This window comes from Onychostruthus taczanowskii, unplaced genomic scaffold (genome assembly GCF_017590055.1).
Source record: "Onychostruthus taczanowskii isolate IOZ18803 unplaced genomic scaffold, ASM1759005v1 scaffold36, whole genome shotgun sequence".
Classification (NCBI taxonomy): domain Eukaryota; kingdom Metazoa; phylum Chordata; class Aves; order Passeriformes; family Passeridae; genus Onychostruthus; species Onychostruthus taczanowskii.
This window is the reverse complement of record NW_024501015.1, coordinates 844,210-861,020: the sequence shown is the minus strand read 5'-3', so window position 1 is coordinate 861,020 and position 16,811 is coordinate 844,210. Positions and strand designations below refer to the sequence as shown.

Sequence of the window (16,811 nt, the reverse complement as noted above, 5' to 3'; positions counted from 1 at the left end):
TTTTCTGTCTCTGATGACAGAAGGCTTTTTGCTAAATTGTGGCTATGCTGTGGTTATGCACTGTGTGTATGTATGTTCAGGAAAAGATACATGAAATTCAATGAAGGATGATGTCATAAAAATTGTATTTTGTTTAGTGGTATTGTTTCTATCAAAATTAAAAAGGACCTTACCTCTCTGATGGTACACAACAAAGTGTAAAGATGGATCCTTGGTTATATTTCAACATCAACTGGGTTTTGTCTTTTTTTCTTATAGCCTTCTTCTTCTTGAATCTCTCTTAACAATTCAGTTATTTGGAAGAAATAAGATCTACATTTGGATTTTCTGTTTAAGCAGGACAGCTGGGAAATTGTAGAAGGACTCCGAGGAGCAATGAATTGTACCCAGGAGCCACAGAAGCAGGAGGGCTGCTTGCTGAAAAAGAGGAAATGGCCTCTGAAAGGCTGGCACAAGGTAGGAAAGGAATGTGAATCTGAAAGCTTGAGTAGGACTTACTTGGTGTGGTTTTGTAACAAGAAGATTGCATAAAAGCAGAGAAAGTGTTCTCCAGGGAAATGGAAGGGGTGAAATAGCACAAATGATATGTTTGTGCTATTTTTCTGTTTGGGGCTTTTTTCTGTGTGTGTTTTGTTTGGTTTTAATTCTCTACATTTCTGTTACAGAGATACTTCTTTTTGGACAGAGGGATTTTGAAGTATTCTAAATGCCGAGCTGATGTAAGTGATCTGAAACCCTTTAAGGCCATTATAAAGTAACAAGTATCCAAAATAACAAAAATTCCCTACTGATGGCAATGAGAAATAGTTTTCAGTAGTTCTAAGCAGTAGGTTGAAAGTGGAAGAAATGCTGATTACAGAAGGTAATATTTATCCTTTTGCTTTCATCTGGAGCGATCATATTTTTACTTTTTTGCAGATAGAGAGAGGAAAACTTCATGGCTGTATTGATGTTGGCCTTTCTGTCATGTCTGTAAAGAAATCAACAAAATGTATAGATTTGGATACAGAGGAGCAGATATACCACCTGAAGGTAGGTCTTCAAGATTGTTATAACCTTGCTCCTGAACTGCTGCAGTTAGCTGTGCAGTTTGGAGCACTTTTTTTTTTTTTATAGCAAGAGATTTGTCAGTTGCACTAATAACTTTTTAGTCTCATCAGATTAGTTGGCACTTAATAACTGCAGAGGTCTTAATGTATTGTTTTAGGGCCCAGAATCAGTAACCCTGTTCTGAACAGAAGTCTCATGTTTAGCAGTGCTTTTTTCATTTCTTGCACAAGTGCTTTTATTTTCGGTATCTTCATCCTTGTCTTTTCTATAAGATGTGTTTTCTCTGCTCAAGTATGAGAATTTATAATTGCAGAATAAATTGTTTTGAAATACATCAACAAAATCAAATTTCTGTTTGTAATTAAACACTGACCTAGCTTTAACTATGGCAATTAAGAAATGATGCATGTGAGGGGCTTTATTCAAATTTTAAGGATTTTTTTTAACCTGTAAGTTGCTCTAGTATTGTGTTCTTCATTGGAAGCATAATAGCTAACTGTAGCTTCTTTTTTCCCTGACTTTATCTTGCAATTGATTTTCTGTCATGCCTAAGCTCACACAGTGTGCAAGGTAGGAGCATCATTGGAAAAACTTTCCTGATACTTTGCCAGTAAGCAAGGCAAAGGTCAGCCAGGCCAGCTGTCTAATGAGCACAAAATTCCATAATTTCTTTGTTAGTTATTTTGAATGTGAACGTCATCCACCCTTGAAATTTTGTGTAGGTGAAGTCTCAGGAGCTGTTTGATGAATGGGTAGCGAAACTTCGCCATCACAGAATGTACCGCCAGAATGAAATCTCCATGTTTCCTCACGACGCCAATAACATTTTCTTCCCTGTGTCTACTACCACGGACTCTGTCCCAGGTTTCTGTGACCCTACACCAGGTAGAAAGGTAATAGTTTTTATTTATAAATAATGAGCTTCCATAAGGGATTAAATTAGTCTAATTTGTGTTCATTAAATAAAGAGCATAAGGGAAGTTTGTGGTGGCACTTAAATTTTCCACTTGACATATTAGAACATAACTTATTATTTATTGATTTACACCTGAGCACTTTCCTTTATGATGTTGTTAAATTTTTAGTAGTTTTTCACTATTTTAATCCAGTAAATTGTACTTTCACTGTGAATTTCAAAACTGTATATTGAGTTAGAATCCTCATAATTTTTGGGACATATATCAGTATTTGTCTGATATGTGCTGGTGAATACTAGTCACAGAAGAGTACTCAGCTAGGTATTTTTTCCCCATTAGCATTTTGCTGCATATCCTTTTGCTTATAAACCCTTTCCCCTTTTATTTGAACGAAGCTGACTACTTCACTAAGGAGTATGTAGGAATTATACAAGAAGCCAATATTATACAAGAAATTATACATACAAGGAATATGTATTATACATATATTGTATTATTTATATATTTATATTATATGTATAAATATATAATATATATATATTATATATACATGGAATTGTACAAGAAGACCACTATTTATATTTTAACTGAGGCAGAAGCATTACTCAGTTCAATCCAAGGGCTATGCTGTGGGTGGATATGTAGTCTGGATGGGTCCAGTCAGCAGTGTACTTCTCTTTTGGTAAAGTCTGTGAATTAGTTTTCACAAATGGCCTGACAAGCGCTCAGTCCAACCTCATAAATGTCTTCCTTGCAGTTTCCTGGAAGATGGTGTGTGTTCTGTGCCTGAACAAAGCCTCTGTGCCTTCAGCTGTCTGTGCATGGACTGGCTGACCTTCACCCAAAGCAGCTCTTCTGCTCCAGTGTAGAATCACTGGTTGCTTTTGAGAATAAAAAAAACCTGTTCTGTGTTACTTCAGCGGAGATGTAGTAACTGTTTCTGTCAGCTCCAGAATGACCCCTAAGCAGCAATGCCCTTCTTGTTCTCCTTCCACCCAAGGCTTGCTTTTCCCTGGTGTAATTACCTTATGATCTGCGCAGGCTTGTTCCCCACTACCCGCAGTTCCTCGCTTTATCCTGTAACTGAGAATAAGTTTCAGCAAACACAGCCGTGTGTCTGAGCAGCCTTTTGCTGGTGGTGGAGCGGGAGGGGGTCAGTGTGAGCGGGCAGCTGAAGGAACAATATCTCACCCTGCGGTCACGAGGCCGTTCTGCAGAATCGTCTGTGCGCATCTCGTGTGCCAGCAGCAGCTCCGCAGCTCTGACAGCCTGCTCTCCTCAGGCACTGTCTGCAGGGGGATGGCAAATCTCCCGTGCACATTTAGTTATTTTCTCCTGAAAGACAGCAGGGATAGAAGTGGGGGAGAATATCAAGGGTAGAAGTGGAACATTGCAAAGTCCATGGTATGTTTATGCTCTCAGAAAAAAACCCAAAAACACAAACCAAAGAAACCTGTGTGAGCAGCATAAGATCTAAAATCTATTGCTTACTGTCAGGAAACTAACCATTTCTTCTTTGGCATGAAAGACTTTAATTCAGACTATTAATCCAGATTTGCACTGCAAAGAAGCCCTACTTATTTTCATGTGAAAAATAGAAGGGGATAGTTCTTAAGCTGCAGTTAATCACCTTAGCTGTGCTCAAGCTAAATGGAAGTCTGCCAATTTACACCAGCCTTAGCTTGGTGTTAGTTGATACCACTCCAGCACTTAGGTTATTTTGAGAAATATATATGAAGTGAAATTTGAGTTGCATTTTTTATTTACTTTTAGCAACACCTGATTGGTTTTCACATAGATTTTTTTTTAATTGTTGTTGAGAGACAGGTGTAGGTATCTACATGTTTTTGTGGAATTCCTGGATTCTAAAGCTTAACTGTGCTGATCCAAAGCAAAACTATGAAAACTGGAGCTACACAAGCTCTCTCTTGTCTGCTTCTTGGCAATCCCTATTTCTTTCCTCATGCTCATCTCACTTATCTATATGAGTTCTGGAAAAGCTGGTTAGGTGAGGCCAGTCAATGAAGAGATAAATGTGGAATTGGTTCACAAAATGCCAATATAATTGCCCATCATTAAATTCAGTTTAGTTGTGCTTTTAAAGGTGATGAGATTATTATTTGGATATATGCGTGTGTATATATATGTCTAAATATATGACTAAAGCTCGGACAGCTTTATGTAAGAGTAAACCAGCTAAGCTGCATTGATTAATTTAAAAACAAGTGTGCTCACTGATGCTTATTGCTACTGCATATTGACCAAATACCAAATGATATCACATGGGTGGTTCATTTTATTTTATTCTGAAACTCAGGTTGGTGGTTATGCTGTAAACTTAAAAAGGCCAGCTAAGAAAGCTGCAGCTGACTGAGATGTAGATGAAGTTTCTTGTTAATAGATTTAAAATTAGTACTGCTGGAGTTCTGATATAAGGTGAGCAGGAGGTTGTAAACAAGTTTGTAAATTGTATGCTTCAGAGAAGAGCCAAACAATTTAGTCAGCTTTTCTCATAACCATAAGTAAAATGGCTGTGTAAAGGCACTAGGATGAAACAGTTTAAAACTGATTATTAACAAGATGTTGACAAACCATGTGATTTGTGCATCTTACTGACCTGGGTTTTATTGAAAATGAAAGGTTTAGTAAGATAATTACAAATAATTAGGTATTTGAGTGGCTATTATTTGTAGTTACATCAGAGAAGAAAACAGCATTATAGGGCAGAATCAATTGGTAATAATACTGAGTAAAAATGTCTTCCCATTGGAAGCTATTTAATTATACTCCTCAGTTAGCTCTTAAGCAGAATTTCCGTGACCTCTTGGAGCATCTGATGATGGGCACAGCTTAAATTCAACTAAGTGTGAAAATGTTTACTGAGGTGTTGTCAAAGGGTAGTCTTTACCCAGATAAGCTGTATGGCCATCCCTGTATTAAGGACTGCTGAGCCAAATTCATGTTGAAATCATTCAACCTTGTGTAAAATTTTAAATGACATCTAGTGCCAAAATTTTAAATGATGTCTTGCTTTTACACTGAAAAATAGCGTTAACAAATTCGTGTGTTACATCTTGGTTACTTTTGGGGCTTCTTTGGGAAGCATGAAGGAGGAAAAGAATGTCTGAATTTGGTCCTCTTCAGATATGGTACTTTAATTATTTTACACAATTACTAGGTTGGAAGAGATCTTTAAGATCAAGTCCAACCCATGCCCCAACACCTTAACTAAACCATGGCCCTAAGTGCCACATCCAGTCTTTTTTCAAAACACATCCAGGGATGGTGAGTCCCCCACCTCCCTGGGCAGACCATTCAAGTACTTTATCACTCTTTCATAAAAAACTTATTCCTAATATCCAACCTATATTTCCTTTGGCGCAGCTTAAGACTGTGTTAAGTTGATTTAATTTTGCAGAACTTTTCCCTTCCTCAAAATACAGTTTTCAGCAAATTTTCATGGTTCCTTGAGTTTTTCTACTGCTTGTGGACAGCAGTTACATTAGTCATCATGCCATCGTGCTCAATTACTATATACCTAGTCTAGATCATACACTTTTCCCCCTCCATGTAATTGATGCCTTCAGTCCTTGTCCATGATCATGGTCCTCAACTGCTGGTTGCCAGAATTTATGCATAAAACACTAAAATATTGTGTGTTAATGCTTCACTTGTTCTTCTTTGAAACAGGCAGGCAGCTTGACCAAACAGAATTCAACGTCAACTGGAGGTAATTTGTCGTTTTCTTTTTCGAGTAATGAGTCTAGGATTTCATCTTGGCTACAGTCTTCTGAAGACATGGAAAAATGCTCAAGAGGTAATTACATTTGAAGAAAATTGAAAGTAGCCTAATATTTCCCCTAGTTTTTCCTTAACAATGAGAGTATTATACACTAAGTAGTCATTACTGTTAGAATTTTCTCTGAAACTGGAGGAAGGAAAGATGTGGTTGTCGATTAAGTGGTTACTCACTTTTTTTCCAAAAGAACTGGTAATTTTGGATGTGGGGGTATCAATTGTGGGCAGCTCTTCAAGAAGCCAATGCATTTCAGTACATTTTCTTTTATATGGGAACATCATGTTCAGTAGTAAGGTTTGAACATCCTTAGGCTGGAAAACGATGTTCAAAAAACATAGGATGTTCAAAACCTAGTAACTTAAAAAGTACTAAGTCTTTGTACTTCAAAGTCACCTTCTGCTTTCATGCTTTCCTAAGAGCAGGAAGATCTTTCTCATGTGGTCAATGTCGATGTGATATTTATTTTTTAAATTTCTACTTACCAGTGAGCTTCATCTCTAATGCAGAGGAGCCTCACCTCTAGGTCTGAATGTACAATTCAGTGTTGATGCCTGTGGCATTGTTAGCCTCACCATGAGGAGCTCTGACAAATCTCAAACTGCAGAAATTATCACATTACTCTCATTCTTCTGCATCCAGCTAGGAAAAGATATCATGATCATTATACACACCACATAGATGCATTTCAATATTTTGAATTTAAACTTGACTATAGGATACAATCATTTTATCCAGCAGTCTAATGCTTTTAGTCAATGAATAACTTAAGCTAGCTGCAATCAAAACAGGACTAACCTACAAAGAAAGAAAACTTCAAGTGTGTCTGTTACTTTAGGGCAACTGAAAATATTCTCTTGTTCCAAACAGACCTCTCCAACTGTCACACATACTTACTGGAAATGAACCAGCTGTTACAGAGCATGGATGTTCTTCACAGGACATATTCAGCGCCTGCTATAAATGCTATGCAGGTTTGTTGTTTAAAAACAAAACCAAAAACTATTTTCCCTTACAATTCCAAAAAATAACCCCAAATCCTAAAGAACTGAGGTGTTTCTTAGCATTGGATTTAAGGGAGTCTCTATTGGTTTTGTTCTGCATGTTGTTAAAAGGTTGGACCTTTTGAAAGCCCAAAGAAAGAAAAGAGAACACACAGGAGGTGGCGATCCAGAGTTGTTGGGAAAGAGGCTAAAGGAATGTTACAGGTAATGTCAGTCCTTTCAGAGCCCACCTTCCTCCAAACCTTAGTTACTGATCACTTCTTGGCATGACCAGTTCAGGAAATACGAATCCTTTTTAAGGAGAGTCCTGTGTTAGCTCATTTTAAGTGGTAATATATCAGACAAAACACAAATGTTATGTTATTGATATTTGAAATAGAATCTGTCCTGTTACCTTCAGGCTTCAGGACACTGGCCATGTTTTTTACCCATTGTCAGTCTTCTCTAATTTGTTGGGTTCTTTTGTTTTGGGTTTTTTTTTGGTGGTTTTTTTTTTTTTTTTAATGAGTACAGATTTTTGCAAATTCCCTAGACAGTTTTTTGCACATTTGCATCCAGAAGCCATGTGATTAGATACTTATAAGTGGGGGGAAATAACCTAGCATATGTAACAGCTCTCAGTGGGCTTGTTTTTTTGAGTTTGGCAATCTCCCATTATGGCACCTTGGGCAAAGTTGTATCTCTGGTTTCATTTGCCAGGTGTCATCATTTCAAAGCTTATTGGTAATTGACAATAACTTTTTCATTTTTGGTTCTCCAACATGGCATTCAGGTGGGTACAGTACAACAAATTTTTTTTTATAAAAACATCACAAATTACTATCCTACTTACAGGTGCCTTCAGTGTTTTCTGCCCCTATGAGACTGCATGCTTCCAATCCAAACTTATCTACAATAGATTTTGTAGAGGAGAAAAATTACTCTGATGGCTCTGAAACATCATCAGAATTTACTAAAATGCAAGAGGACTTATTTCACGTTGCACATAAAGGTACATGAAATTGTCTTTTATAAATAGTGTTATATCATCCCAGTTTAGGTAATTTTATGACTTCTGAGAATGCTTCCTGTTTGTTGTTTAGAAAACACCATTCCTTTAATTTCCTTGAGAAATTGCAAGTGTTGAGATCTTGAGTAGTTTGGAAAAGGTGGCTTAATCACCACTTTTTACAGTTTTTATTTAATAGAGAACTACCCCTTGTTTTATGTGCTAAAAACATATGCTAGGTTGTTTTATTTGTTGCCAAAAGGTAAAATACCTAAAACCAGTTGCTAGAAATACAGCAGACTTTAAGAAATACAGCAGACTTTACTCTCTTGTGTTTGCACTCATATTTGTGCATATGGGCACATTTATGTTTCTATATTCTGTGTGCTTCACTGTAGTTCAGAGTCAACATTTGTTGGTGATGCAAGGGTTGCTATGGTAGTAACCTATTTTTAGTGAATACAGAAGAGTAAATCATGCAAAGCAGCCAGAGGGGGAGCTTGACTAGAAATATTTCTTCCCTCAAAATCATTTTTCATTAGCAGTGCTCTGTTCCATCACCCTCGCACCAAAATCATTTTTATTGTTTAAGTGATCTTGGTGAGGGAGGCACTTAAGCATTTATTAGCTGAAAGGCTTTTGGGAGTATTGGCTTTGTCCCCTTTGGCACATGATAATGGTTGATGGTATCAACAAGCATTCTTTGCTTGCTGTTCCCCTTTGGTGCTGATGTATCTTGATTCTGTTATGTAAGGGATGTATGTAAGTAGTAAACTCCATAAAGCCAATTATAGTCAAAACTGATGTATGTTTTCCAGAAGAAGAGAAGTGAGGGTGGGATGCTTTGGGAAAAGCTGCTGTTAAGCAGGGCAAAGAAATCACCTACTCAAGATCATCTTACTGGAATTGTCCATGGCAGAAATTTTGGTTAGATTGATCCACACATTTGAAGGGACAATTAACTTTGTTGTAATGACTGCAGAATCATTTTACTAGGAGGATAAAGAATTTTTCTCTGAAGTTACTTCATAGCGCCCCAGTTCCAAGAAAGAGTAGTGGAGAAACCTCTTGTGTCACCTTTTTGATACAAATTGAATAAAATGTAACACTAGTCATTTAATAGGCAATAGTTCTTGAAAAGTAAAGTTAGTATACAATATATTAAATGTCATTGAAGGTCACGGAAGATTCTGGCCATGTTATCTACATATCAAAGAAAGCCTAACAGAATAGATCACAGTGGATATATTTCCCTCTCCACCCTGTGATACTGTTAAAGATTTCTTTGGATGGTATAAGAATTAGCTTTGGTAATGGTTCGCAGTGTTGGAATATAGCTTAAGCAGCATTTTTCAGAAGATTAAATTAGGTTACATAACTACTCAGTGAAACGGTGAAGATTCAGGTTAACTCAGAGTGGATGATTAGGAGAGAGAAGTATTGGAAATTTCTTGTTGTTTGCCCTTTTCATGCGTCCATGCTCAGATTTTCTATCTTCATTTCCCTGTAAATGGACTCATTTTTGCATTGGCAAGTCTCATGGCTGTATTACAGGCCTTGATTAGGTCCTCAGAAGTCCTGTAATAATCCAGTCAGATGAACATTGAAAACCTGCTCAAACAAGTACTGCTCAAATAATTTTTTATTCCTTGTGGTTAAAGGGAAGATGCAAAGTCGTGCTGGTGAAAAAAATTCTAAAAGTGCATTTCCCCTCTAAAACCCTCTGTAGTGATGTTAAAATTGCATGATCTGTTGTCTGGTTTAAATGTATTGGGCTGGTGATAGTGCCTCAGGAAGGAGTAGAAGTAGCAGCACAGCATGCACATCATTCAGGATTTGACCCTTTGAGTCACTAAATCATCCAACAAGCTGAAATTTCTCTATCACAGAAAGAGATAACAAAACACAACACCACAGTTGACTTGCTTGTGGGGAAACTACTAACCTTATATCTGTGGCACAATATGTGTTATGGCTACCTTTTTTTGATGAATTTTTTTTTCCTATTTGATTTTTTTTTTTCACTTTTGTCTCTTCTTCTCCCCCACTGGAATTTATAGAGGAATATGGAATAGAGTCATGACCATCTGAAGATTCAAGCTAATTGGGAAACAAAAGCAAGTGAAGAGCAGATGTGGTTAGTTAGCTTTGTTGCCATCTGTCACAAAGAATCAGAGTAATTTTGACTGTGGCTAATATAGTCAACACAGTAGCCTTCACCATAAACATGTCTCCTACAAAAAAATCTACCCTATAACCTTGATTAATATTACTTGTTTTTAGTAACCCACCCTGGATCTCTCAACCTAAATTCTTGTTTCTGTCACCATAAATGATGCTTTATTGGAGTTTTATGTAGTTGGTGTGTATACGATTGGCTGCAGTTGTTTTTAACTGTCACTTTTTATGAAATGGTTCTAGTTTACTTCACCTTGAGGTCAGCTTTCAGCACCATTTCCACAGAGAGAGAAAAGCTGAAGCAGATGCTGGAGTACGATGCATCTTCATCTCCATCTGCACAAATAGTGGGCTTGAAGAATGCCTTAACATCTGTAAGTGACATGCTAAAGCTCACCAAGCTTCATTGTCATCAGATACTACTTTTAAATTTTAGAGTAGTTAATTTCTGTTTATTTAGTGTCAGCTGTGTGCTAAAATTTGCAGAATTTAATCACAGTAAGTTATTATAGATCATGTTTTTCAGAGACTTTGCTAAATGTAAAAGGTATTGTCAAATCATTGGAGTTTGATGGATTGATTTAGGTATGTAGTCTAATCTGTATCATTTGAGATGAAGAATCAGAGGGCTGCTCTGTGACTAGGAGTCTGCTTTCTTTCTGAACATGCCACTACTCGCTTCTGATGGGTTGCAGGTTTCCTTTTCCTTTTCTTTATCTAAGCAGCACTCAAATATTCCCTGTATGACTTGGCATAAAACAAAGGTGAGGCTGAATGCACTCAGCTGTCCCTTCTAATGCACTAGAGCTTCACCATGCTGCACCAAGACACTGCAAAGCAAATTCAAGTACAACTTGTTTATATTGTCTCTCAACCTCAATTATCTCTCAGTCCTCTAAAAGCAGCAATGGAGCTATTAGGGCAGAGTTCTAAATGACAAAGATTGTGCTCTTTAAAAAGGTGGGGGTTTGATTGGTGTGCTTTATGTAATTGGTGGAGATCAGAACTTTTCAGCTTGGTCATGTTTAAAAATGTCAACCAAACTGATCTGATTCCAGGGCAATGAGGGCAATCATTACCTTGGCCTTAAAATTTCAGTGTTTATTGCAAACACCATATCAGGGGCAGGGGAGACTCTCTGGCACTGATCAGTGTGATGTAGATTGTCTTAGAATTATTTCAGTGTGAAAACGTCCCTTTGCTTTACAAAAGCTGCATGTGTTCACAAATCACATGTGATTTGAATAGATGACTTTTATTTTTTCAGTGTTATTTGTCTACCATTTTATATCAGAAAATCAGTTTTAAGATTGCTGAACTTAGTGAACACTCAGCATGAATTATTTTGTTTTCTGGGCAGTGAAATGTGGTTGTCCATCTTTATCCTGTACATGTCTAAAAAATAATTCTGTTAGGTTTCATCTGATGCTTAATCAGTCCTGTAGCCCATCCAGAAGTCATCTGTGAACCTTGGCTGTTTCAGCAAGGTAATCACCTATGAGGGCCCTTTTTTTAATCTGCAGATGTGTAATGTCATGCCAACAGAAAATTTCTCACCCTGTACAGCAGAGATCCTGTAGGAGAATTGAATGAACTTCCTTTGAAGGCATTTGTAAGCATGGATATGATAAACTTGACATACTTTTTTAGACTTCCTTGCAAGAAAGAGTCTTGTGTTAATGACTTTGGCTTAGTGTTTGTTGTTTGTTTCAGTTTGTTTTCTGTACAGGAGGAATGAAAAAAAATATCACAAGTTGAAAGCTATCAAACATAAGTCTGTTATGCTCCCATCAGCCTGACAGTGGAAGAAAAATGAGTAAAGTGAATAAACCACCACAAAACTAGCATATCTGCTTCTCCCTCATTAAGATAGTATCCTTGACCTACACACATTCTAAGAAAAGGAAATACAGAATGGGAAAAGATACAATATTTCTGGTTTGGGGGGAGGAAGAAGACAGCAGAAAGAAGAAAAGATTTTGTAGCAAATAGTGAAAATGGGAAGTTGTCCTTACAGGAGATCTATTTTACACTTGCCTGGTGAGCATTTAACACAGTGCTGAGCATTTGACACAGTAGGGATATATATATCTTTATGGCAAATTCAGACCAATATAGGTAAAGCCAGAAATAAGTTCTCCCCTCCATCATCACATTAAGCTTACTGGCTTTCCTGCACCCAAGAGAATTTTTAACACAAATTACTGCTAAAACCAGAAGCATTTGTGGGATAAAGCGGATGTGTAAACAGCAGGGTTCTCCACATCGTGGTATTGATTCAGATCACTAAAATGGGATGTAAGTCTTCAATACTGTTCCAAAATTAATAATACAGTCTTTTATTTCAGAGACATTTTCATTGCAGGGTTAGGCTCTCTTCCTAAAAGTCTACTCTAACTGACATCTGTCTATTGGATGCACCCAGAATAAGTAAATAACATGTAATAAACATGAGTTTGCAATAGAGGCTTTTTATTCTGACCATTGCCATTACAATCTGACAGGACACGAGTTGTACCTGTTACCTGTGTGAATTTATGTCTTGTTTCTCTGTCATTGAAAGGCAAAGGAAACTGTGTGGGAAAATCAAATGGTTTTGGATGTGGCAAGAACTAATGTTGAGAGAGGCTATGTTGGAGATGGGGGTGAGGGAAAGGAGCTTGAAAAGAACAATATCCCTGCCATTTTTGACTTTTTTTCCTCCACTGATGTTTCTGTTTCCTCACACTAGAAAAAAACAGTTTTAATTTGACAGATAAATAGTAAGGTTTGAAGCATTTATAATAAGGATTCGCTGAACCAGTAGAAAAAGGGATGTGGTGGTGTTTTATATTACACTTTAAACAGTCTTTGCCCCTTTTTATACAATTAAGCCACGTTCGAGTTAGTTGAGAGAACTTTATATCCCCGATATTTTTGTTAAATATTCCAGGCAATAGCACAAAACACAGATCTTAAAGACCGGTTACGCAGAATACATGCCGAATCTAAGATCATTGATTCAGCATCTAATGCAAAATCAAGCCCAGATTTGGTGAAGGTGGGTATGGATTTCCTCTTTCAGTGATGTGCTGTTCCTCCAGCCCCTATGTGCAGACAGCGCTGTGTAGCTGCCTCTTGTCCTGTTCTCCGTGTCTCCCCCGTGGCGTGTTGGCAAAGCCAGTCTGCTTTCCTGGTTGTGAGCCATTTCTGGTGATGCGTTGTGTGCTGTTTGATTTCAAAGACTCGCCTTGTGAGCAGGTTTCCTGAGCACATCTTCCATTGCTTTTTGCTACCGGTTCCTGGTGTTCTCCCTCGCCTGCTTCTCATTCAGCATGTACAGAGCTGCCACTTGTCACCCTCTGCCACTGTTTCTCTTGCCCTTTTAATCCTTTGTTCAGTTATGTAATCTGTTGTCGCCCATCTAAGTGCTGTTAGCCCAGAATGTTGGCTACCAGTGTGGATCATGTAAGGTTTAGAGCAATTACCAGACATTTCCATGGAAGGATCAAAGTTGATGGGGCAAAGAAGAGCCCTTTCAGCCATTTAGTGTTCTTTGTGTGAAGCCAGGGACTCTTCTACATCCAGTCTGCCAGTTTGAGATTCCACTGATGTTCAGACAGTTTTTTGGCTGGCTGCAGAATGCATGTGGATATGGTGTAATTATAGGTCATAAGATGTAGGTGTCAATGGTGTTAGTGAGGAAAGCCAGAACTGTGTTATTTCTGATGGATTTTCCTAAATTTTAACTCATACAGAAACCTCTGCTGTGCTTGTAGTATAAATCTTTCATTAGAACTTGAGTGCATGTAATGCTGGGGCTTTTATGTAACTAATTATTTCCTTTTATTTTTAAAGACAGTTTAGTCATTCCAGAACAGATTCCATCTGTTCGCTTCTGGTTCAGTTCTGGTGTAGTGGAGCTGTGTTTTGGTCATATTTAGCTGTTCAGTTTTGGGTTTTTTTTCCTGTAGGTAGTTGATCATTCTAATTGCTTTAAAACCCACGAGAATTTGATCAGCCCTTAAACTGCTATCCAGCATGAAAAGCAATTAGCTGTTCAGTTTTGGGTTTTTTTTCCTGTAGGTAGTTGATCATTCTAATGCCTTTTGCTTTAAAACCCACAAGAATTTGAGCAGCCCTTAAGCTGCTATCCAGCATGAAAAGCATTAATGCATTGTTACTTAGTTTCAGGAGTTATTTTCTTTTTTAGTGGAGGTCCTTGCAATGACAATGGGTTATTTCTGAATCTTGTGCTACACACACACAAAGAGACACACGTGACAAAAATAGGTTTCAGAAGGTCCTTTGGAGGTTGCATTCACAAATTCCCTCTGGCATGGCTTTGGATGGAGCTTAAGGATGAAATCACTTATACTGGAGAAGCTTCATTTTAAGACTGTGTAAGGACTGTGATATAGTAGTGCTGCTTTGAGGAAGACAAGGCCACTGCACAAAACTTGTCACTAAATGAAACACAGGGTGCTGTGATCCACCTGTGAAAATTGAAGCAGTATGAAATAGGATCTCAAGCCTTTGCATAAGGGAAAAGTTTTGTTTGTCTACTGGGTAATTTAATTGTAGTTCATCATGCCAAAGTGGGAATATGGAACAAGAAAAACTGAAGCTTATGTGTTAGATATAAAAACCTGTTGCTCTTTTATGAGTCTTTCCTGCTCGCTTTCCTTCTCAGATTCAAAATAGTATTGGAAATAATCCCAGTAGCAATGCTTATGTGTGTAAGGTTGGTTTTTTGTTTGCTTGTAGGCTAGTATAACTGCCTTTCTCCAGGAGGGACAATTCTGAGGTTCTCTTTTATCCCTGCTGTAAAAGGAGGGGTTTTTCAAGTCTTTTGTATAGCAGTTTGTTTTGTTTCCATGTCACCATTATCAGCGTGTACCAAGTAACATTCCATACAATTGCAAAACCTACCAACAGAAAAGCTTTGAAAGAAGGTGTGTCAGCTTGATTCTGGGCTTGTCAGGTTGTTCATTATGTTGTTCTGAAAATAAAATACTACAATTCCTGCAAAATTATGATGTGGAAGTCATGGTTATGAGATAGTAAAGCACCTTATGCAGAAAATCTTGAGAGCAGCTAATACACTCATTTGGGCCAGCACAGCTCATTTCCTTTGCCTTGCTGGAGTTATCAGGGAAAACAGTAGCACCCGAGATTCTCCAACTTCTTTACTGCCACCACAGAATGAGAGAGAAGTCTCACTGGTCCCCCACCTTTGCCAGGCCACCTATTGGAGCTCTGCTGACACCAATGACCTGCACTGCTTCCGTGCCAGGGGCTACCAGGATCTCTCTGGCAGTCAAATGTGCAGCAGCAAAGGCAATTCTGGTTATGTGGCTTTGATAATATGTTGGTTTTGGGTAACATGGAGATATCTCAGGTGTGGATATGAAGGAATAATTTCCAAAGCACAGCACAGAAAATTAGTGAGGAAAAAGAGCTAGGAAAACATACTATTATAAACAAAGCAACTTTACCCCTCTGAATTTTGTAGGCTGCTCTACAGCAGACTTTGCATTAAGCAAGGCTTGAGCAGGAAAAGATGAATTAATTTGCTAAGATCAGGAAGGAATGTGAATCTAGGGTGTAATTTAAGGAGACGGGAGTTTTGTTCTCTTGTGGGCTTTTTGGTGATACACTTGGATATATCTGGCTAAATCATTCAAATAGCAAAGCATTTTTGTATGCAATACCTTAGGTGTTTTGCTTAATATGCATTGCCTTTTTTTCCTTTTTCCTTCTCTTTAGTCTGTTTTACTTTGGTTTTAAATCCCACTTTGAAACACATGCTATCTTTCATGTAAACTGAAGAGGAGCATGTGCAATCTTCTCCCAGTGTTTTACAGCCCTTCAAGTTAGGAGACTGTGGAATTGCATGCATGAATGTTGTTTGGGCTTCTTCCCTGCTCAAAACTTTTTTTCCTTTTAAACAGGAAAATTCAAGAGAAGAAGGCAGAGGTCTGGTTCACCAGGTCTCCAATGAAAGCAGACTGTCTATCGCTGACTCTCTCACAGAATTTTTTGATGCACAGGAAGTCCTGCTGTCTGCTAGTTCTTCAGAAAATGAGGTCTGAGCAAGAAGATTGCCATCATTCAGATGTATTTTCTTATCTGCTTATTGACAGGCAGTCTTTCTGAGCGCTAACTGTACATCAGAAGACTGCCAGAAAATTTAAATTTTCAAAACATTTAGAAATTAATATGCCATTTTTATTTATTTGTTGTCATTGTCTCTTCACTATAAAGGGTAGCAAGTATTATGAGGAAGTCTTACAGACACAGTGAGGGAGATGGCAATTAAAGAGCTTGTATGCAGATACTGCAGGCATTGTAGTCTGCCTTGAGGCATTACACAGGTGCCCAGGGAATTGCACCACAAAAATACTTATTCATACTTGTCCTTGTGGTACCTGTAGGTACCTTGAGGCTGATGTCATGCGTACTGAAATTTGTTAGGTCTTTGTTTCCCTCTTGGGTTCCATAAAACTTGGCTTTTGATATGAGCTGAGCCTTCTTAGTTGTGAAGCCATGGAGAGAAAGAATGTCTCAAGTAAAAATTTCAATTATAGCCATCTCTCCCAAACTCAAATGTGTCTTCTTAGGACTTTGTAGTACCTTTCTATAGTATTGAAAGACAGCTTAAACAGTTCAATTGTACTAAAACAATAATTGCAGCTGAAAGTAATAATATCCACATGCATTGGGTTTATTTTAATGAGTGATGTATCTTGCTTTTTTCCCCACCCCACACTCAGGTATCAGATGATGACTCATATGTAAGTGATATCAGTGATAATGTCTCAGAAGATAACCTAAGCAATGACATGGAGAATGAAAGGCAAACCTTAGGTAAGTTCAGTGAGTTTTTTATGCCATGT

At 37.8% G+C, this 16,811-nt stretch overlaps 1 protein-coding gene across 1 annotated transcript in view; it reads left to right on the top strand.

Annotated features, from left to right (window-relative positions):
* OSBPL3 (oxysterol binding protein like 3) overlaps positions 1-16,811 on the top strand; it is an 87,236-nt gene that overhangs the window by 46,159 nt on the left and 24,266 nt on the right. Inside the window, exons 4-15 of the mRNA XM_041411544.1 lie at positions 340-456; positions 666-719; positions 919-1,032; positions 1,773-1,943; positions 5,658-5,784; positions 6,634-6,737; positions 6,879-6,971; positions 7,602-7,758; positions 10,177-10,307; positions 12,866-12,973; positions 15,867-16,001; positions 16,689-16,782. Of these exons, the coding sequence (XP_041267478.1) occupies positions 340-456; positions 666-719; positions 919-1,032; positions 1,773-1,943; positions 5,658-5,784; positions 6,634-6,737; positions 6,879-6,971; positions 7,602-7,758; positions 10,177-10,307; positions 12,866-12,973; positions 15,867-16,001; positions 16,689-16,782 (1,405 nt within the window). The remainder of the gene's footprint in view (positions 1-339; positions 457-665; positions 720-918; positions 1,033-1,772; positions 1,944-5,657; positions 5,785-6,633; positions 6,738-6,878; positions 6,972-7,601; positions 7,759-10,176; positions 10,308-12,865; positions 12,974-15,866; positions 16,002-16,688; positions 16,783-16,811) is intronic.